Here is a 23,507-nt window from a genome sequence, read left to right as displayed (position 1 = left end):
CATAGCATGTATGAAGACTTTGTTTTTCCTACTGGCTGGGTAGTATTCCATTGTATGTATGCACCACATTTTGTTTATCCATTCATTTGTTGATGGGCATTTAGGTTGTTTCCACCTTTTGGTTATTGTGAATAGTGCTGCAATGAACACTGATGTTCAAGTCTCTTTTTGAATCTCTGCTTTCAAGTCTTTTGGGTATATACCCAGGAGTGTAACTGCTGGGTCATATGGTAGTTCTATTTTTAGCTTTTTGAGGGACCACCACATGGTTTTCCACAATGGCTGTACCACTTTGCATTCCCACCAGCAACGGGTAAGGGTTTCAATTTCCCCACACCCTCCCCAACAATTATTTTCAGTTTTATCTTAGTCATCCTAGTGGGAGTGAAATGGTATCTCATTGTGGTTTTGATTTGCCTCTCTGATGGCTAATGATGTTGAGCCTCTTTTCATGTGTTTTGTGGCCATTTGAATGGTTTTTCTTTTTTTTCTATTTCTATAAATAGAAAAAATTTTTTTAAATTTTATTTTTTTTTCTATTTCTATAAAGAAGGCTGGTGGAATTTTGATCAGGATTGCATTGAATCTATAGGTTGCTTTGGGGAGTATTGACATCTTAACAATATTAACTCTTCCAATCCATGAACATGGAATATCTTTGCATTTAAGTGTTCTTTTTTTTTTTTTTTTTTTAATCTCTTTCAATAGTGTTTTAGACAGTAGGATAATTCAAGGAAGGTTTAATAAAAGGACTATTTACAAAGGTGTGGACAGGCTCTAGAGGAACACCAGGGCTACTGCAGCACCCCTGAGTAGTAACAACAATCTCTAGTTACGGGAACCCGGCAGGACAGTGTCCTATAGAGAATGCCACACTGAAAGATATAGTGATCTTTGGTTGAAGGTCAAAGTCAGACTGAGGTGACCCAGAGGGAAGAACCCAGGAGAAAACAATACCCTGACCTCACTGTCCTCTGTTTAATCTCCTGCCCCAGCTCCCCACTGGCTGAAACCACGCAGAGAAACCAGGGGCAAGTGCTGGAGAGAGAAGCCTACCGGACATCAGCCACAAACGAACAAGAGAAGCTGCAACGTCACATCAGACCAAGGGTGGTGAGCTACAACACTGTTCTCTTACAGCGGCTCAGAAATGGATGGCATGTAAAAGACACTGTGCAAATGTGATTTTTTAAAATGTGGGATACCTTCAACTGAAAAGCCTCTGAAAATTTTCCAATGACAATGGGTAGGCTCTAATTCCCTAGCTAAACATTCAAAGCTATATGAGATAGGGTAGAACCCTGGTAAACTGACTTAAACACAAGGAAATGTACTGGGTTTCAGGACTGAAGGTACAGAGGTAGGGTAGCTTCTATGTTGATTGATCCAATAGCTCAAAGATGTCATCCCAAGCCCAAGTATTTACTGTTCTCTCTGCTTTACTGGCATCAGCGTAGGTTTCTTTCAAAGCCTGGAGATACCTGTGGTTGGAGGATGGCAACCAGAAACACTCAGAGCTACCTACCTTAGAAACAAAATTTCTGAGTTTCTATATAGAAGGCGGCCCCTCCTTCCTTAGAGGTCCTGGGAAAACCTCCCTTCAGGTCTCGCTGGCTCAAACTGGGGAATCACCACGGCAAAGGGGATGATTACCGATTGGCTTCTACTAAAAGAACTATCCCAAGTGACTTGAAAACCCTGAAAGCTGAAACTGTATCCCTAGTGGGATATACCCTAAGGGCAAAACAAAAGCAAAACTAAAAAAAAAAAAATCCTGTTTTCAATAATTATGTTGTTGGCTGTGGTCTTAGTATTGTTATTCTGACTGTAGTGTGTGTAATGTGAGATCAAGTTAAGCAATTTTGTGATCCTTTAATTCTATCATCACAGTGTCCTTTAGAACTGGAATTTTCAGCATGGGAGAAAAGGGAACTAAAATCAAGACTGAAGTAAATACAGACCCTGATAGTTTTGAAATGGAATGGAAAGAATCAGTACAATCACTATGCATTTTCTCTTAACACCAAAATATAGACTTCTATGTCCACTGGAAAGCAATGACTAACACAGTGGCAATAAGCACCCATAACTATCCAATCTTTTTTACTGAAATGGCTGATTTCGGGTCTCGGGCAGGAAGTATACAAGATGACCCAAGAACATCTAGGCCTAGTAGATAGCAAGGAAGCTATGAAAACTAGTAGTGTCATGTTAAATGGACTCTGGAGTCAAATTAAAAGGGCCAAAGATGGGACAATTTGAGCATCAATAAGGCAAGTACTGCCAAGTTTTGAAACATCAAATATGTTAAAAATTCATGAGTTCAATTTTAAAAACAAAACAATACCTGAATTGATCTGATCAGAGGATGCCAACAAAACAACTTATTTTGGGGAAAAAAATGTAAATGAGAAAAAAACATCAAATACCTAAATCATGTCTTACACAAAACAGTATCACTGATGAACCAAACAGCAAAGTGGAAGTTTCTCTTTTTATAAGGGTTCTAGCTGACACACAAATAAGGAATTACAGAATTAAAATATCACCATTTTGAAATCCCTAATGAATAAAATGAACTTGGCTTTAAGCATCAGCTGCTATTAAAATCTCAAGGCAAGAAATCAATCAGTTTTCCTCCTGATCAGGAAAACTAAGCCACTACTTATGGTCTTGCCAAAAAGAAAAGAGAGCCCAAATCTGATCAAGTCTCTACGTTCCACTACTCATTTACAAGATATGCAGAGAACAGCGAAACACATCAAAATTATCACACACAGGGGCAGGAGGGAAGGGGAAAGCGGAGGTGACTGCTCATGAAGTACCGACCTTCGGTTTACAGGTGACGGGAAAATCTCATTGACCAAGGGTAGGGTTGCACAGCCGATTAATGTAATTGCTATAAGCTGAACAACTGTACAAAGCTGAACTGATAAAAGTTGTGTGATGTATTTACAACACACACAGAGTAGCTGCTGAGGCTGCTTACATACAACCAAACACCTCATGGGATTTGGTTCCCTGGTTCGGAGGTTTAGGATCATGGTTTCATGGGACATCCTGGTTACTTAGTGTACTTTCATGTTTAGTGTTTCTGTTCTACCTCCTAGTTCATTGCTAGTGCTTGGGATTTTCTTAAAAGTTTGCAAGCCACCATCCAAAGTACAATTAGTCTCTATCTGCCTAGGGCAAGAGAGGAAGTGAATCAGGAATAGGAGGAGGATATGGGATGCGTGGCTAACTGCCTCCATGAACAACTGCCTCCTTTGCCATGAGACCAGAACAACTGGATGCTGCCTGCCTACCATTACTGAACATTTTGATCAAAGACTATAAAAGAATCCTGATCAAAAGGGGGAAAGAGCAGAATTTCAAATTTTCATGGATTCTAGATTTTCTGGGGCCGTGGAGACTGGATGAACCGCTGAAACTATTGCCAAGATAAATCTTTAAACCTTAAACCAAAAATATCCCCTGAAGTCATCTTAAAAGAGACCAACAATTTAGTCAAACTAGTAAAAAAATGCCTGCCTTGAACATTGTGTTCTTTTAAAATCTATCTATATGGCATCAAGGAAACCCTGGTGGCACAGCAGTTAAGAGTTAGGCTGCTAAGCAAAAGGTTGGCAGTTCCAATCTGTCCTATAGGGTCACCATGAGTCAGAAGTGACTCAACGGCAAGTTTTTTTTTTTTTTTTTTGGTATATGGGATCAAATTGCCAACAGCGACTGGAAGGATTAGCTAGAAAACTCAGAGGGAAGTGAGTTTATGTTAATGGGGGAGAAACAACTCGGAAAAGGAGAGTGAGAATGGCTGCACAACTTCAAGGATGCAATCAATGTCACTGATTGTACATGCAGAATTGTTGAATTGGTATTATGTTCTGCTGTGTATATTCTCAACAACAAAATAAATTATTAAAAAAACAAAACTATAACACACAAAATTCATAGTGTGGGAAACCTTACAGCAGTGCTTCTCAAGCTATCTGTGATGGATCGGTTTCTTTTTTATTGCCAATTTCTTTCTAATTTACAGAGTAATACCTTTGTAAAACACAATAAAGTGTATTTTTATTAAGTGAAATAACACAAAACACACAAGCTCAAAATACCCACTTAAAAATTTTTCTAGATTTAGAGCACAGACATAAAATTACTCTGTCAAATTATGGTAAAGTTTCTCAACATTCTCTATTTCTGTACTAACTGGTAACAGTGCAAGAACTGGCACTGGGTCCAAAGACTACGTTTTGAGCAGCACTGCTTTGCAGAACAAAAGATCTGGTTTCTTCCAATAAACTGCAAGGAGAGGGAAGGAGAGTCTATATATTAAAAATAAATTTAAAAAACATTATCAGTTAGTTGTAACATGGACAGTATTTAGATCCTGATTCAAACAATGTAAAACAAAGCAAAAATCATTTATGAGACAGTTGAAAATCTGAACCGGATTTTTTAAAAAATATTTTATTGTCTCTTCAGTGAAAGTTTACACAGCAAATTAGGTTCCCATTTGACAATTTCTACACAAATTGTTCAGTGATGTTAGTTACATTTTTCACGTGTCAACATTTTCTCTGTGTCCTGGTTGTTCCATTTCCAGTACTCTGGTTTCCCTGCCTCTTATCTTCATCTTTGCTTTAATTGTTGACCTTTTGGTCTTACGTGGATTTTTTTAAATGAACCCTGTACTCATGGGTAAAATCCTTTATTTTGTGTGCCTATCTGTTATTTGGTTAAAAGGTGACCTCAGGGGATAGTTTCAGTTCAAGGTTTAAAGAGTATCTCAGGGCAACAGTCTCAGGGAGTCCTCTAGTCTCAACTGGTCCAGTAAGTCTGGACTTCCTAAGAATTTGAGTTCTGTGGTTTTTATCCTGTTCTATTAGGGTCCACCTAGTGTGGCCCTGATCAGAACAGTCAGTAGTGGTAGCCAGGTACTAGGTTCTTCTAGTCTTAGTTTGGATGAAACTGTGTCTCGTGTAGGCTATTAGTCCTATAGCCTAGTTTCTTCTCTGAGAATTTGATTTCCTTCTTTCTCTTTTGCTCCTTATGAGCAGAAACCATTAGTTGTATCTTAGATGGCTGCTCACAAGTTTTTTTTAAGACCCAGACGCCACTCACCTCATTTGGATGCAGAACATGAACTTTGTGAATTGTATTATGTCAACTGACTGAGTTGTTTCATGAGACTACAGTCTGAAGCCTTCAAAAACCCAGAAAATCAATCTCACAAGGTGCTTGGTTATGTCTGAGAAGTATCTGTAACTGTGACCTCTATGAATATATACATGTGCACACACATACCTATCCATACATACATATATTCTTCTATCTATGCACACATGTACACTCCTGTACCTCCCTGTACACATACATGTCTATACAACTACTTATGTACCCATATACTCATTTTTTGGTTATTCTTGGTGGTGGTGCCAAATTGTTTATGTCATAAATAATTTATTCTTAATTGGAACTGGATTTTGATTAAAATTAGTATTTTTTATGCTATTGGCTAAGTTAAAAGGAATTCTTATCTTTTAGAAATACTAATAAAACATTTATGGGTAAAATCATATAATGTCTGAGATTTACTCTGATACTATACATTGAGGTGCAGGAGTGAAAACACATGTGTGTGTGCATTTCTCTCTACACACACACACACACAAACTGGCCTTGAGACTTATTATCCTATTCTATTTTTTAAAGATATGTCTGAGTTTTCCACAAATAACAATAAACAAAATTAAAACCTGACTCTTATTTTTGTATAAAATAATTCAAAATGATAGTCCTGAAGAGTTTCCACAGCACTGTGTGTCAGCAAAAGTAATCAAATGTAAAAACTTTTATTGGAGTGCCATGCTGACAGAAGTACATCTTTCTCAAAGTGGCTGGCACAGTGAAACTTCTGAAGAGGTCATGTTGAGTGCCACATTTTGTTCTGGTGTCTAGATGATGGAATGGTGGAGACTTAAATGTACGCTACAATCCAAATTATATCTCACAATCAACTAATAAGCAGAAGCTGCTATGAATTGACAGCCATGTGTATGGAGTGGATAAAGAAGAATTCCAAGGTTTTCTGAAAAACACTTCTAAAATTACATGCAAAAAGCATACGCTTATTTTTACAAAATCTTTTGTATTTGGAGCCCAGTGATAAAAATTCTCAGCCTTAAATGCAGAAATCAACAGAGACGAACATTACTTGCTATATGTAATTAACTACCAACATCTGTCACTAGGATGAAACATAAAAATACCACTACCACTTTTATGCTTTAGTAGGTTCCTTTTATTCTAATTTAGAACTGCAATTTAGAAAGTGAAAATATCCTTTTCCCAGATAGTTAATATGAAGGAAATAAGAGTTTGACATTTAAGTTCTTAAGATACAAATTCTAAGGTTTGTAAAAAATTAAAGGTTATCATTTCTCTGGGTTTAAAAGCTTTAGAAGCAGACCAGGAAATAAAGATTCTTTAAAAGGTTCTTATTTACTCTGATTGACTGTTCTGCCTTAACTTGCTGGCACCTTATTCCTCAGCTTTTTTATGGCTCTTATCCCTCTTACTGGAGCCCTGGTGCTGTGGTGGCACAGTGGTTAAGAGACTGGCTGCTAACCAAAAGGTCAGCAGTTCAAATCCACCAGTTGCTCCTTGGAAACCCTATGGGGCAGTTTTACTCTGTCCTATAAGGTCACTACGAGTCAGAATCGACTTGATGGCAATGGGTTCGGATTTTTTTTTTGGTTATTCCTCTTATTACCTCATTCACCCACATGGTTTTAATTACAGCAGAATCTTGGTGCTCACAAGCCACCCACCCTTTCCCTAACCCCCACTTTCCTAGACTTTGGCAGGTAGTATTTTGCAGTTTTGCTCAGGCTATTATGGCTAAGTCTAAAATGCGTGTGCAGTTTGCTTGGAAACCAAGAAAAAGTTGCTGCCGCCTTCTGCTCTTCACTCCACTTCATCCCAACAGCAAGGAAACCCCTGTGCTGTGACAGTGAGTAGGAGACCTAAAAAAGGGGTTCTTTTTAATTTCTCTGTATTCACCCTCTTTCTCTTATTCATTAATGTGTTCTAATCTGGAAAAAACTTAGGAATCAGACATTAAAAAAAAAAAAAAAAAAAAAAGCAAAGCTTGAAGCATGACCTAAACTAAAAATTCACAGTACAGGGCTGTGTCTAGTACCTCCTAACAATTCACTGAATCATTTTTTTGTACCTTTACAACTTCTTACAAATATATTCAATAATTCAAATAGCTTAAAAATAAAACTCTGGGGTCCATGGGAAGTAAAGGCTGCTTTGCAGTTTCAAGTTAATGCTAACTGACTTACTAAAAAATCAGTGCCGTCGATTCGACTTACTAGGTGCTACTTAAGTGGGTCCTGGCAGAAACAGCAGGTGTTATCGAAAGCAAGAAAAAAAAATCTTCCCAGCACATTAAAAAAACAAGCAAAGTTTTACTCAAACCTACCTGGGCCAAACATGATATAATCTAATTTTACCCAGAAAACTGGTAAGTTTAAGAAACCTTTGGCCTGTATATGGATGGTGGAAACTCAGTGAAACACTGTCATGCTATGAATTCCAAAAACACATGAAGAATTCCAAACATGCCCAGGCCACAGGGGTTGTAGAAAAGAACCTTGTCTACAATCACAGGCAAGCAAGTCTTTAATAAATCAGCCACAAACACAAGACGGTATTTTAAATATACAGTAGGAACATTTATTTTAACACTCTAAAAGATATTTATCCATGCCTGATGATTTGATATAAAAATCAAACCCATCATACTTTCCCCATCAGTCTCTCTACATCAAGGGCAATCAGAAATTTGTACAACATGAATATTTGCTTCTGAAACAAAAGTTACAAATTAAGTGATAACAAAATACACAAATCAACTGGACCCTAAATGAATTTCTAATGAAATTTTTTCTTTTCCCCCCAATCACCTAGAGCTTCTTTCTTCAGCCTCATTCTGCTCCTTTTCCTTTCTTTGCTTGGCCATGAACTTCTGTTAAAAGCAATTTGCAATACAAAATACTTATTAGAGGTTATTTCGTGTGCAAACATATTTAATGTATTACATTGTAGTTACAATTTACAAGAGCCTGATTCTACACAATAAGAAAACACTGTGCCTTATATTAACATTGTTTCCTTTCACTCATCAGTCATCTCATATTTATGATACACCAGCATTATGCTTGGTCTGGGGGTTCAGTGGTCAACAAGATAGGTAAGGTCCTTTACCTCATGGAGTTTACATTCTAGTGGGGAAAGAGAAAAAATAAAGGAATAAGTGAACGAGGTAAATCTGGATGGTGGAAAGCACTATAAAAGATATACAACAAGGTAACTGAATGAGGTTGACCCTTTTGTGGGGGGAGGTAGGTGGGAGTGTGTTCTATTTTAGGTAGGTCTTTCTGAGGTAAAGGCTTTTCTGGGAGCTGATACCTGAGTTGAGATCAAAAGATAAGGGAGAACCAGCCACGCATGTGGGACTGGGAGGAGGCAAAGGAGCAGCAATATAAATGTACAGAGGCAGCAAGGGGTCTTTCATGTATGAAAAACAGAACCGAGAGAGCCAGAAGAGCCAGAACGTAGCGAACAAAAACGGTGAAGAACAATGAAGTCAGAGAACAGGAATCAGACTGTGGAGGGCTTAACAGACCCATGATAAGTATTCTAAGTGCAATGTGACGCCACTGGAAGATTTTACATGGAGAGATGACATGATAAACTAAGTTGAGAGCACAGGTAGCATAGCCCATGTTTAAAGACTTCGGCCTAGAATAAAACAGAGCTGGTTCAAATTCTAGTTCTGTCACTACCTACATGTGTGATGGGTTTAGTTACTTATCTCTTTAGGCCTGTTTCCTCATCTTTAAAATTGGTATGATAGCATCTATCTCATAAAGTTGACAGTAGATTTAATAAGCTCACAACACATTCTTGCTCAATAAATGTTAGATGTGTGCCTGTGCCACAAATTCAATAGGGAGGGTATGCAAAACAACTCTCAAACATCTGGGAGCAATCAGAACCATTGCTTCACTGAGGCTAACGAAGATTCTCTAGAGTAGCATTTCCCAAAGAAAGGTGCAACTGAAAAAAGTGTAGCCAGTCAATTTAGGAAATGGGTTAAACAAAGTTAAGCAGAATTCTTTCTGTCAAGATATTTCAGAAGCTTTACTATGCTAATTGTGTACGTGACTAGAGCAGCAGAATAAAACACAGTGAGGAAGAAAAATAAAATTTTGGACTTAAGAACAAACTTGTGTAAACATTCAAAAGTTCTCCCAAAGGCAAAGAATGTACATTTTGGGTAGACATTTAAGTAATTCCCTTTAAGACAATAACAGCACCTGCGGATTTTATGCGGCAGAGTAAAGACTAAAAAACTATTTACCTCTGTATTTTGCTTATGACGTGTACTCTTGCAGTGATTTATCATTGCTTTTTCACCTGAGTAGAAGAGGGAACAAATTGGACAGAAGAATCCAGCCTTGGGTACAAGAAAGTCCAAATCTAGAGGACAAAAAAAGAGGGAAGAGAAAGAAGGAAAATTAATAATTTATCTATAGCTGTGCTGATCAATTTACTTAACGTAACAAACATACTAAGCATGGTACATACTTAAGCATAGTATATACCGCTATATATCTAGGGATCAAGAGCAACTAAACTTTTAATCACAAAACATATGTCTTCATTTTATTTTTTAAAGCAAATTCTGTAGTATCCCAGAACCTCCAGGGAATTCCCAAATGCCACTGCACTGGTATGCTGCAAGGGAAACAGGTGCCCATGGAGAATCTTTAGAGAACAAAGAATTGCTCAGCAGTCCTTCAGAATACCAGGTCACTGAGGAAGAATCGGATACTGAGTCTCTGAAATAAACTTCTTAGGAATATCCCGTTACAACAAAGCAGGGTGAAGAGACAGAATGATGAGCGACTGCCTGTTTAAGGCATATGCTGGCTAAGCAAATAAGGTCCCCTCCCCGGCTCTCCTTAGCAGGTGATGAACACAGTTTGTTAGCTAAGCTTTTCAGCGTGTTCTGCTTAACTGGAGTTTCTGCCTAGGAAGAACATTTTACCAATTTTTCACCACAGCTATTTTAGTTATTCAGCAGCAGAGAAAGCAGCAGAATAAAAGAGGAGACATATTCCAGGCTTCATGGAAGCAATGAAAACAGTCTTGTCAGGTAAAAAAAAAAAAACAGCCCAATAAGCTGTCTCCAGAAATCCCACTGTGCAAAACTGACCAATTTTCACTCCAAAATAAAAAACCATCTAAGCAAGGATACTCAAGTACTCATTTAAATAACACTTACTATGGTACTGAATTTATATTTCATAGGGCTAAGAAAAAAAGTCACTATACTTTACCTGCAGGGACATCAGATTCCACTGATCTGCTTAAAGGAGAGTCCTCCTCAATCTTCTTGCGTTTTTGCTCTGGTTCTGAGTCACTTAATCCAGATTCTTCATCAGCTGAAGTCATTAAGTTTTTTCAAAGAAAAGATAAAACATCATTCAAAATAGATTTATAGACTAGGAAGCTATAATCCTCCCCGCCTTCAAAGACAAACTTAAAACTCATCTCTCTAAGAAAACCCTCCTTGCTTAAACCAATCTGTCCACTCTTTGTACAATATTCTCCAAGGTTCTTTGATGTAAGGAGCAGATGGTAAATCTGCTCAGCTTCATTAAATGGATTTAGGGGTACAAGGCTAAAGCTAACAGCATATTTTATTTACATATTATCTCAAAGAAGGTCAATTTTTATAATTACTAGTAAGAGTTAACTAGTAATTTCTAGTATATGCAAGGTATTGGGGTAGGAGGAGTGGGAATTAATGGGCAAAGAATATGAACAGAGAACGATTCTGATGCTCTGTACTAAGGCCCTTTCAACTTAGAAAGACTGAAACTAAAAGCAATTCTGGTTACCCTCAGTAACTGAAAAACCTTACTGGTGCACATTGTTGTTACTTGCCATTGAGTCAATTCTGACTCATAGTGACCCCAAGTGTACAGAGTAGCACTGCTCCATAGGGTTTTCAAGGCTGTAACCTTTTTTCAATCCACCAACCTTTTCAGATAGTAGTTGAGTGCTTAACTGTTTGTACCACCCAGGGACTCCTTTACTGTTGCACAGTATTTCACAATCCCTTTCACATATACATCGTTCATTTAGCTTTTATCCCATGTGAGACAGGCAGATCAAATCATTATCATTCCTATTTCTTCACAGATGGGGAAAGCAAAATCAAGAGAGGTAATGAACACATTTGCCCAAGGACATATAGCCAGTAAGTGACAAAACTAGAACCCAGGAGTTGTGATTTCAAGTTCAGTGCTCCCTCCATTATTTAAACTACTCTTTACCAATTCTGAGGGGATAGCCAGGACTCTGAAATCATCGTCTACTCCTCTTTTATTCCTCACATCCCACTGGTCACCAAGTCCTGAACACTCTATAAAAAAGCCTGCTTTCCTTTTCCTGACTTGACGGTTAAAACGGCCCAGTCTCCTTGCATCCAGTCTCTTGCTACAGGAGTTTATTCCTCACCAAAAGTAATCTTCCTCAAACACATCTGCTCTGCAACTCCAAAGGCGCACTTATCTTTTAAGTAAATTAAAACAAATTAAGTTCAAAATAGTGTGGACCTGGATCAAAGGAGAATGAAGAACACCAAGGTCACACGATAACTATGAGCCCAAGAGACAGAAAGGGCCACATGAACCAGAGACTTACATCATTCTGAGACCAGAAGAACTATATGCTGCCTGGCCACAACCGATGACTGCCCTGACAGGGAGCACAACAGAGAACCCCTGAGGGAGCAGGAGATCAGTGGGATACAGACCCCAAATTCTCTTAAAAAGACCAGACTTAATGGTCTGACTGAGACTAGAGGAATCCCGGCAGTCATGGTCCCCAGACCTTCTGTTGGCCCAGGACAGGAACCATTCCCAAAGACAACTCATCAGACATGAAAGGGACTGGACAATGGGTAGGAGAGAGATGCTGATGAAGAGTGAGCTATTTGTATCAGGTGGACTCTTGGGACTGTGTTGGCATCTCCTGTCTGGAGGGGAGACAGGAGGGTAGAGAGGGTTAGAAACCAGCAAAATTGCCACGAAAGGAGAGACTGGAAGGGCTGACTCATTAGGGGGAGAGTAAGTGGGAGTAAGGAGTAAGGTGTATATAAGCTTATATGTGACAGACTGACTTGATTTGTAAACGTTCACTTGAAGCTCAATAAAGATTATTATAAAAAAAAAATAGTGTGGAAAAGTGACTTTTGAGCAGGCTCCTTTTGTGAAACACATCACCCATTAATGAAAACAAATTGCTACCTAGGCAGTAAATAAAAATCATCCTTCTGTATTACTCAGTTAAGGTAGCTCCAGGCCAGCTGGTAGTTAAACTTGCCCAATAACACAAAAATCCCAGAAAGTCTCATGAAATCATGCTAGGAGCTATTAGGTTAATTTACTAAACCACCAACTCTGGCTTGGTATCAAGGAGTGGTTATGGAGAAGAATAGTACCCACTTGGCTAAGGAAGAAAGCTTCAAAAGAGAAGGTATGATTGACAAAAACAAACGATGCAAGAAAGTCAAATAAAATTAAAGGGGAAGAAATAAACCAAAAAACCTCCAATTATGACAGGAATCCAATGGGGGTTCTTTTTCAAGATCAGTTTCAGGAAAGTAGTAGAGAATGAAACTAAAGAAACCAAAAGAAGTAAATATAAAGAGGAGAAAAGATGGGAGCTACAGGGATCCAAGTGGTAAGGATACTTTTTCCTTAATTGGAAAGACTTGACCATATTTCATGTGAAAGGAGCCAATGTGGATAAAACACAAGTTGGCAGACAGGAAAGATTCTGTATATGCCCTGCTAAGTTGAAATGAAAGCCAGGTCAGCCAGTTAGGATGGGCTAGGTGATGCATAAAGGGGCAAAAGCTCATATTACTACACCATGTTAGGAAATGGGAAAGAAAAAAGGTCTATAACAGATTGTCGTGCAACACTTGTGGAGGACCCAGCTGAGATCAGATTCAATAAACCTCTGAGACTGAATCCTGGTTGGCAGTTTTTCTTTAGAGAAAATAAGACAGAAGACCAAGAGGGAAAGAAGGATGCTGCAAAGAGACCAGTAAAAGGAATCCCCTTATAGCGCTGTTTAATTCATACTAACAGTTGATTTTTTTTTTTTTTTTTTTTTGCTTTACCTCTCCAAGTCAGTAAACTCCCTAAGATCTGGAACTGTGTGCTTTTTACACTTTTTAGTATTCGGCTCTGAGTATGACAGAAACAATGACAAATATTTGTTGAGGGGCTAGAATGTTTTCCCTTACTAGATACTGTTCCCTATTCGTTTCTAGATAAACTGCATTAATGTCAGTAAGATATCTTATTTCATTCATTGGCTGGCTGTTTTGCAGCATCCACAAGGCAAGGGATCTGGTTGATGTATTTAAAAAAACAGAATGACCTTGTAGGACAGAGCAGAACTGCTCCATAGGGTTTCCAAGGCTGTAAATCTTTACAGCAGGCTGCCGCATCCTTCTCACAGGAGCAGCTGGTAGGCTCGAACTGCCAACCTTTCAGTTATAGCAGGAGAGCACTTTAACCACTGTGCCACTAGGGCTCCTGGTCCACACATAATAGTTGATAAATGATCTCTACCTAAAGCTGCAACATGGTTGCAATAACTTTTTGTGGATCATTTCCACAAATTTTTCACATTATGTTACTTCCATTATCTCTCTAAATTACAAAGATAAAAGTCTTTACCCAGATCTAATAATTATAAGGTTGCCTTTTTCTCCCTCCTCTATTTCATTTATTTTCTACTTTTCTTCTTAGGTTGTAGATCTTTGGAACTTTAACTGCTACCTCATGCTGTGTTACTCTCCTCCCCCCGCTTCCATTAATCCTGCTTTACCTTCACTAATTCTGAAGACCTCTTCACCTTTTGCTGGTTCTGTTTCAACAGCTTTTTCTGATGGTGGTGTTTTCCCAATTCTAACTCTCTTGGTTGGCGTTTTAGCTTTAAAGAGAAAGTCTAATTTATTGCTATAGTAACAGTATTTAAATTGCTTTTTAACCCTGAATAACAAGTAACTTCAACATCTTACACTTGCAAACAAAACAATAACCCAATCTGGAAAGGAAATCTATTCCTGATATAAAATAGGAGAAGTCTATTAAAAAATATTCAGCATCAGTCTAAACATTCTCCTTTTCTTTTTTCCATGTATCTTGTTCCAGACAGCTTATACGTAATTTTCCGATTTGCTCCATAAACCTGTAGGATCTTTCTACTGTTTTATTCTTAGTGCAGACAAATCTTTCAAGATTTTCTTACATGGAAATGATTTTGATCTCCCTCAAGTCTTCAAAGTAAGCTGACCTATTATTCTGTACCACCAAAATATTACTTAAAAGTAAAATAGTACCTTTATGAATTTCTCTAAATTCTATGTCAAAACAAAAACTGGGAAGCAGTTCTGGGGCAAACATCCTTCTGCTTATCCAAAGCTGTGTTTTTCCCAGATACCATTTCACTTCAGTTCTAATCTGGGTACTCTAGCTTGCTTTCTGTTTTTGTTGTCTTTTCTTGATGTGCAATAACTTGAGGGTAAGCTCTGTTCTTTAAGAGAAATCTGTGAAACTTTAACACATTTTTTTGGAAAACATATCACTAGCTATAAATGTTTATTTGTTGCCTTCTTATAACAATACTGGGTGAAATTATTAGTAATGCCAACCTGTATTTTAAAATTAGCTTTAACTATATTTCCCTCATAAAACAGGAAAATTATCATTGCCAAGTACCTACCAGCTAAATGTCTTTCAATCATGGCTTTCAAATCTTCTTCCTTAACATTCTCATTTACTTGACTCACTTGGGACAAGGCAAGTTTTGTCTTCTTTGTGTCCATGGCTCTCTTTTTTCTCTCCCCCCTTTTACCTGTGGGATGATCATTTTTGCTTTGTGTTAACTCAACTTTTAAATCATTTTCTCCATCTTCTTCCTCTCCAACTTCATCAACAGTAACAAAGTTAAGCTCTTCTTTAAGGTTGTTAAAATCTGCCAGAGAGTCTTCATCTTCTTCAGTTACTTCATCCAAGGTCACTAAATGAAGATCACTGTTTTCATCTTGTATTTCATCTACAGTAACTAAAGTAGAAGGGTCTTCGGGCATTTGAGAAGAAATGAACCCAATGGAATCCGTTACAGTATTTCCCTCATCTCCTTTAGTATTTAAAGTGGCAAAAGTTATGTCTGTTGATTCATTTAAAGGTAATTCCTCTACTTCTCCAATTTCATCCACAGTTACCAAGCGTTCTTGTTTGAGAAGGTCTTGTTCTTCAGCCACTGACAGGACAGTCACATCTTTAGGTTCGCTATGGGAAATGCAATCATCTTGATCAATTAACTCATCTAATGTAAGAAGTGAATTTGAATTTTTTACCATTTCCTCCATATTTAGTTCTTCTTCATCAATGACTTCATCCACAGTGACTAGAGCTTGTGCTAGGTGTGCAGCTGCGTCTTCCTCTTCCCCAATCTCATCCAATGTTACGAAAGATAATTCACCCTCAACAACATGAGGGGCAGAACTTTTCCCCTTCTTCTTTAAGTTAAGTTCAGAGGAAGGGGTATTTTTGAGAGCTTCTTTCCTTTTCCCCTTTGGTGGATTCTGCTTGGCTTGAGAAGGATTCACTTCTTCTATAACCTCATCCACAGTAACAAATTCATCCAAATTAAATGGAAATAATGGTTCCTGTTGGGAAGTTAAAAATCAGTGTTGAGAATAACGACTGACCACTGGCTAGGTTCCAAATAGTCCCAATATATCATTTGTTAGAATTTCAGTGCAAACAAGGTTCCAAAGGTTAAAATTAGTACTAAAAAAAAAGAACCCACAAATGAATTAGTTTAATTCATAAACAATTCCAAAGGTAAAAATCTTAACAACATCGACCTAATTCTACCTTTACTTAATTTCTATAAAATAAAGAAAAGGTTATTATTATTTCCTAAATGATGTATAAGTTTTGAAATAGGATGCACGAAATACATTTAAAGCATTTATTAAACTATTAATATAATGTGAACAGCCAATTAGATTGTTTCAATGACCAATTCATATCAATCCACCCATCCATCCAAAGACATTTTATGACATAAGATGCTAAGAAATAAAGTTTACATTTTGAGAAAGCAGTTACTATAACTTAATGTAACTATACTTAAAAAGATAGTATCTATAAATTTGAAAAATGGTGCTAACAGTAATGAAAAGAAATTCTCAGCAGGCCTCCCGCACATTTAGTATGCAATTAGTAGTACATATAACAATGACAGTAGAATACATACCCAACAGCTTTTTGGGGAAGTCTGTAAGCAATTGCACTATCAACTTATTAAGCCAATGGAACAAACCACAACCTTTTCTTCTGTTTCTGAAGCTACTAACATTACTCTTTGCACCAAGAAAACAGATCCAAATCTATCCCATACCAGGAGGAAAAGAAAGTGAAATAATGGAAAAAAAATTCTATAAATGGTTGAAACCTAAAATATCAATCACATATAAAATTTAAGAAGTTTGTCTGGTGGTAGAATTCAGAAAAGTATGTCTTAGAGCCCACCTAAAACCAAAACCAAGCCCTCTGCCTTGAGTCCATTCTGAGTTATCCCAACCATATAGGACAGAGTAGAACTGCCCCATAGGGTTTCCAAGGAGCGCTTGATGGATTTGCACTGCCCACCTTTTGGTCAGCAGCTGTAGCTCTTAACCACTGAGCCACCAGGGCTCCTAGATGGGCTCTAGAGCCCATCCAGTTGGGTTAAATTAGAGCCAGACCAAAAAGGATCACCTGTTTAGCAGTTCCACTGAGTGAACTCACTATAGTCAAATGCTTCTCTCCCTTATATATGACTTCATTTCATGTTTATAACCTATTCCCTATTAATATGAGATTGGTGGTATTTTCCTACTTTAATTCATCTTCTGTTCCTGCTTAACTGTTTGCAAAGTTTCCACCAAGAACACAAACTTATTATTTAACCCTATCTCAATGCTAAAAGTAAATTAATGATATGGTCAAAAATAGAACATCTCATTCCTGTCCCTAGCTCTATATCTCTTGCTCTTTAAGCATACGAATTAACTAATTCTTATAAAGAAGATTAAGTTATGTTGTTGTGTGCTGTTGAGTCGATTCTGACACCTAACAGCCCTATAAGACAGAGCAGAACTGCCCCATAGAGTTTCCAAAGAGTGCCTGGTGGATTCGAACTGCCGGCGTTTTGGTTAGTAGCCTGAGCTCTTACCCACTTTGCCACCAGGGCTCCACATAAATTATAAGACAGGTGAATTCTGCTCTGGAGGGGTGGAAAAGGGTCAGTGAATCATTTCTTACCTCTTTAGACTTGGAACTTCTACCAGTGGTGCTTTTAGGATTCTTAGTGTTTTGCCCAACCAAAGTCTGAAATATTAAATAAAAAATACAGAAAAAAATTATTGCCAGGTTACTAATGTTCTTCTTGGGGGCAAAAAAAAAAAAAACATTATCCAATCACATTCAATTAAGCAAATACAGCATTTAACAAGTATACAGAACTAAGTCACCAATCATCAAATAGTACAGGCATAGTCTCTAAAAGCTGTAGTTAAATTCAGTTTTACTCATCTTTTTTTCCCTATAGACACAATGCCTGAGTTGGGTAATCAGTAAGTGACCTGATAAAGGAAGATTCAGTTTAAATAAGAAAACTGTTTCCCATTCAGAAGTAGAGTACTAAATCACCTTACGAGATTCACTGCAGCCATTTTAACCACAAAGTTAGACTTCTGACCAAATTTTTTCAGAACAATGCTTTTGAAACCTGTTAATAAATTATGAACCTGAGTTTGATACTCTAAATGTCTACTGGCTTAAATCAATGGCATCATTTAAAAAAGGGAATAGGAGCTTTGGGTGGAGTGAGGAGATGAAGTATGAAACAAGATTACATCTCCTACTCCATAGTTAGAGCAGCAGAGCTAATCACTTCAAAGATACACTGAGCCAGTCTTCCTACCCTCCTCACCTTAGTGTTGCTGTCATCCCGTTTCATGATGGAAGGTCTAGTCTCTGTTTCCTGAGACTGTTTTGTTATATCCCTGTAATCCAATTTAGAATCCTTGCCTTGTGGGGCTGATATTCTTCCACTTCCACCTCTGGTAACACCACTCTGAGTGAGTTTGGATTTACTGCTGCTTTCTCCCAAGCCTGACCCGGCATTTGTAGGTTTAAGGAGACCCAATTCCTTGGCTGAAAGTTTCTTTTCAGCATTTATTTGATCTCTGAGCACAGATTTTAGAAAACTTTTCTGATTTTCAGTTTTTGAAGCTGTAGTTTTTGCCTTTGGAGAAGAGACTATAGCAGCCTTGAAGGTTGATTTACTGCTAGATACATTTGACGTAGTCGGGATACTAGTTTTACCAGTTTCATCAGGCTTACTCGCTTGACCCACTCCTTTATTTGGGTATGACTTGGTCACAGTGTTTTCTGCAGGCTTTTCTTTCATTATTGCCACAATCTTTTCCAACTTCTCTGCCACCATCCCAGCTTTATTCTTTTCAGCCTTCTCTGCTCCTATTTGCAGATCCACTGTAGTTTCCTTAGTATTAAATTCATTCTCCTCCTTTTCATCGATGTTACTTTTTTCAGACATACCCTTTTTGCTCATCGCATTCTCATCCCCAATGGAAATTCCTGGTACTAAGGCCACAACACAGGCAGGCAGTACGGTTTCTGAAACAGTTTCATGTTTATCCATTTCAGCTACGTCTTCTACCACAGACTGTGTAATTCCAGAAAAGAAGTCTTCTGCTTCAGATGGAGATTCTTCTAGAATTCCTTTAATGTTCCTTTCTTCTATAAATGTACTGTCAGGAACTGATAATTCTGTTTCGGGGTTAACAATTTCTGCCTCTTCCTTTTCAAAGTCAGTGGTATACACCTGCTGATTTAAAGCAGACTCCTCTACATTTTCAGAGAATAATTCAATGCTGCCTTGAGTAGGTATTACCAAAGGAATTTCCACCTTGATTTCCTCTCCTTGAGTCTCAACTTCCAATGTTTCAATAGCGAGGTCAGATTCACATAGTGGCTTTTCAAGTTGTTCCTCACAAGGCTCTTCCTGCTGTACAGAAGGTTCTGTATGAATGCTGGGAGTAGTTTCTTCTTCAACCTCACTAGGTTTAACAGAGGGACTATCAGCTGCTGTTTGCACCTCACTCTCATCAACTGGACTGTTTTTCAAGTCGGGGCTAAAAGTATTTAAAAACAAACAAAAAAAAAAACACAAACAAAAATCAAACTATGATGAGAATTCAACCATTATAAATAACTCTGTTGATGCCAATTGTTAAGACTTCCTGATGCATTAGCAAGCATTAGGAAATCCAGCCAATCAGCAAAAAAATGGTTAAGGTGTTTTCACATAAGTATGTGAGAACAATATAAAATTTTAAAAGAGATTCTACCCTGCACTGCAGGTTTCTTTTTAGTTCAAAGGAAATAATGGCAAAAGTATTGTTATCGATATGATCATATGCCTTAAGACCAGTTTTTTTCCTCCTGGATCTAGTTCGCTCCTGACATCAGAAGGAGGACTGTGAATCTGTGGCACCTCAAACTGTTAGGTCCCATGTTTGCAAGAGTGGAAACTGAAATAATAAAATATGTGTATAATTCTACAATGAAACTAATCATCCATGCATTGAAATTTTAAATTTTATAAGTGAACCCCAACTGAAAGGAATATAAAAAAAACTGGTAGAGGGAAAAGGCTACATTCTAAGTCACAATGCCTCTTGTTTTTGGATCTCAAATAGATTTGTTTCTAATTTTCCAAATCGTATTAATGATAATACTTAAAGCTTTCTTTGAAAGTATCCTTTACATACTCTGTTGGAGATTTAAAGCTAAAGGAGAAACTCAGCATGAGCATATAGCCCTTCAATAAAATCTAAGTGTCTCTGGCTACATTATGAGAAGGTATATGTTAAAAGAAATTCTTCCAGTTACAGGGAATCATTTAAAATTCCAATACATAACTTAAACATTTAAGTAAAATTATTCAGAAGACATGGAGAAAATACATGCAATTGATCTTATCACATCATGGTCTTCTAAATCCAAAGTAAACAAACAGTGATTCCGTAATTCCACTACTTCACCGAGACACACAAATAAATTATTTTTTACATTAAATTTCCACACATCACAGGTTATCCTGAAGAATTACAGGAAAATCTTAGCTTCTGAAGACAATGTCCAGCTTGCTATCAACACCAATAAAAGGTTAAAAAATATATTTACATAGTTACATTAGAAGCAGCAGGTTAGAGGAAGGCACCTGAAAGTAATCATGCCACATCGCTACCTCATAGTAAAGAATACTGACTTTTTTCTCCTATTTTCAACGAAGGAAGGAATGAGACACTGACAACAGCTAATGCTTTTCAAAAGGAGGCCATATGATCTTTCACTAACCATGCCATACGATGTGTATCTGTGTCCTGAGATGTTTTAATTATATTTCAGAAGCTCAGAAAAACTGTTAAGCGCCTACCATCACCATGGCCTAATGATTTGAGCCAAAAGAAACCAGTCCTCTCTCACAAAGATGGAAGTTTAAGTTTTCAAAAAGAGCAAACTTTTTAAGAGATCAGAGGAACCATTCTTTATGAAATGTTGTAAAAGCAAAGAGCTTAAGGAATCAATTTTAAGTTGAATATTTCAGTAACCATAGTCCTTAACCAATATGCATTTTATTCATTTGTGCAAGCTACTCTTTGTATACTGGAAAATGTTTCAAGGTTTTTTATGTGAAGTAATTCACATCCCTTATATTCAGACATCACTCACTGATTTTAAGTGTTCCAACGTCTTAGGATTATCAAAATAAAATCTGTGGCCAAGCGTAACTATAACAAAGATAAGAAAAGTTGTGACACTGACAGTTATAGCAGTTATATGAATACTATTTCTCAAAACATATGTCATTGTTTTTAAGTTACAAGATTCAATTCTAACACTGAGGATTAAATTCAAATTCTTTGATCTGAACTGTGTATAAACCCTGAAGGCTTTACAAACAAGGGATCTATTGGGCTAGAAAAATAACAGTGGAAGTTTTGATTCCGGACTCAAGGCAGTTTTTCCCTTTTTACCATGTTTGAAGTTCGTACACCCCACCGCAAAAACAAAATCCAACACACCGTTTATGATTTTCAATATAAAATAAATCACTATGAAGCTCTACACTTCAGAAAACACAAACCTACTTGGAAAATGGTTTTAATTTCACAATTGTTCTTATGTGTTGGTCTTCAAAAATAATAGTGCTTTCTTCATAGAAATTATTCACCCAAAATTAGTATCTTGTTTTTCTGGCTAATATGGGAAAAAGTCTCAGTGTTGAGAAAAAAGAAGAGAGCCAAAATCAACAGCTTATCCCTACAACTAGAATAAGTAGAAAAGAAGAGCAAAAGAAGCCCACAGTCACCAGAGGAAATAAAATTAATAAAGATCAGAGCAGAAATAGATAGAAAAACAATGGAATCAATAAAACTAAAGTTGGTTCTTTGAGAGGATCAAAAAACTGATGAACCACTGCCAAACTGAAAAAAAAAAAAGATACAAATAACCAAAGTAAGAAATGAGATGGGTGACATTACAACAGAACCAGCTCAGATAAAAAGGATCCTGACAAAATACTAAGAAAGAATATACTGCAACAACTTGAAAACCTAGAAGAAATGGACACACAACATACCTAAACTAACACAGATGGAAGCAGAAAATTTGAACAGGTCCATAACAAAAAAAGTAATCAAAGATGTCATTAAAACAACAAAACAAATAAAGAACTCCCAACAACAACAACAAAAAAAGCTCCGGCCCAGACAGCTTCACAGAGAATTCTACCAAACATTCAGAGAAGAGTTGACACCAATTCTACTTAAAGTATTCCAGAACACAGAAAAGGAAGGAATACTTCCTAATTCATTCTATGAAGCCAGCATAACCCTGATACCAAAGACAAGCAAAGACATCATTAAAACGGAAAATTACAGACCAGTATCTCTCAGGAATAAAGAAGCAAAAATTTTTAACAAAACTCTAGCCAAAAGAATTCAACAACAACAAAAATACATCAATCAAGTAGGGTTCATACTAGGGATGCAAGGATGGTTCAACATTACAAAATCAATGTAACTCATCACATAAATAAAACAAAAATAAAGAATCACATGATCATCTCAATTGACAAAGAAAAGGCATCTGATAAAATCCAACACCCTTTCCTGCTAAAAACTCTCAGCAACAAAGGAAAGGAATTAAATCCTCAAAATAATTAAGGCCATGTACGCAAATCCAACAACCAACATTACTCTCAATGGAGAAAGACTGACAGCATTCCCCAAGGATGCCCTTTTATCACCACTCCTATTCAACACAGTACTGGAAGTTCTAGCAAAAGCAATAAGGGAAGAAAAGGAAATGAAGGAGTAAAACTACCCTTATTCATGAATGATGTGATTCTATACACAGAAAATCCCAGAGACTCCAAAAGGAAGTTACCGAAACTAGTACAAGAATTCTCAAAGCAGCCGGGGACAAGATTAACCCAAATATCAGCTGGATTCCTCTAAAACAGAAACCCTGGTGGTATAGTGGTTAAGAACTATAGCTGCTAACCAAAAGGTAAGCAATTCAAATCCACCAGGTGCTCTTGGAAACTGTATGGGGCAGCTCTACTCTGTCCTACAGGGTCGCTATGAGTTGGAATCGACTTAACAGTAATGGGTTTGTTTTTTTTTCCTCTACACTAACGAGGGCTCTGAAAACAAAATCGAGAAATCAGTATCATTTACAATAGCCCCCAAAAGGATGAAATACCTAGGAATAAACCTAACCAGGGATGTAAAGACTTACACAAGGCAAACCCGTTACCACTGAGTTAATTTTGACACATAGCAAACCTATAAGACAGAGTAGAACTGCCCCATAGGGTTTCCACGGAGCAGCTGGTGGATTTAAACTGCTGGCCTTCTGGTTAGCAGCCATAGCTCTTAACCACTGCACCACCAGGGCTCCGGCCAATCTTTTAAAGATCAAAGTAAAACAGCCATATTCTGGGAATTGGGATTAAAAAAAAAAAAAAAAGATTCCAGGAAGGAATCTTGTAAAAGCAGTTTTCACAAAAGAAGGAAATGTGTAGGATTCCATTACTCTTATTCAATTAATACTAAATCTGAAATATCTCAGGATACAGGTATCTAATTCCCCCCTACAATACCAGTTTCACAATCTTCAGAAAAGGCATACAATAAAACTTGGGTATGAGAACAAAGCTTAACACCATACCACACATAGCCTAAGAAACCT

General features: G+C 37.3%; 1 protein-coding gene across 6 annotated transcripts in view; it reads right to left on the bottom strand.

Annotated features, from left to right (window-relative positions):
• Positions 1–671: 671 nt before the first annotated feature.
• Positions 672–23,507, bottom strand: part of ZNF638 (zinc finger protein 638) — a 91,023-nt gene continuing 68,187 nt past the window's right edge. For 3 of the 6 annotated variants that reach the window (XM_023552755.2, XM_064268705.1, XM_064268703.1), the window contains 7 exons: positions 18,154–19,378; positions 17,484–17,549; positions 14,890–15,838; positions 13,993–14,112; positions 10,419–10,523; positions 9,437–9,555; positions 672–8,038 (listed from right to left, as the gene is read on the bottom strand). In XM_023552755.2, the coding sequence (XP_023408523.1) occupies positions 7,973–8,038; positions 9,437–9,555; positions 10,419–10,523; positions 13,993–14,112; positions 14,890–15,838; positions 17,484–17,549; positions 18,154–19,378 (2,650 nt within the window). In that variant the 3' untranslated portion in view covers positions 672–7,972. Of the gene's footprint in view, positions 8,039–8,070; positions 8,295–9,436; positions 9,556–10,418; positions 10,524–13,992; positions 14,113–14,889; positions 15,839–17,483; positions 17,550–18,153; positions 19,379–23,507 lie in introns of those variants that run through there. The other 3 variants (XM_010593642.2, XM_064268704.1, XM_010593644.3) reach the window with 3 other exon arrangements.

The sequence above is a fragment of the Loxodonta africana genome, chromosome 15 (genome assembly GCF_030014295.1).
Source record: "Loxodonta africana isolate mLoxAfr1 chromosome 15, mLoxAfr1.hap2, whole genome shotgun sequence".
NCBI classification, from domain to species: domain Eukaryota; kingdom Metazoa; phylum Chordata; class Mammalia; order Proboscidea; family Elephantidae; genus Loxodonta; species Loxodonta africana.
Note: the sequence above shows the minus strand (reverse complement) of the source record. Positions and strands in the feature narration are given on the sequence as shown.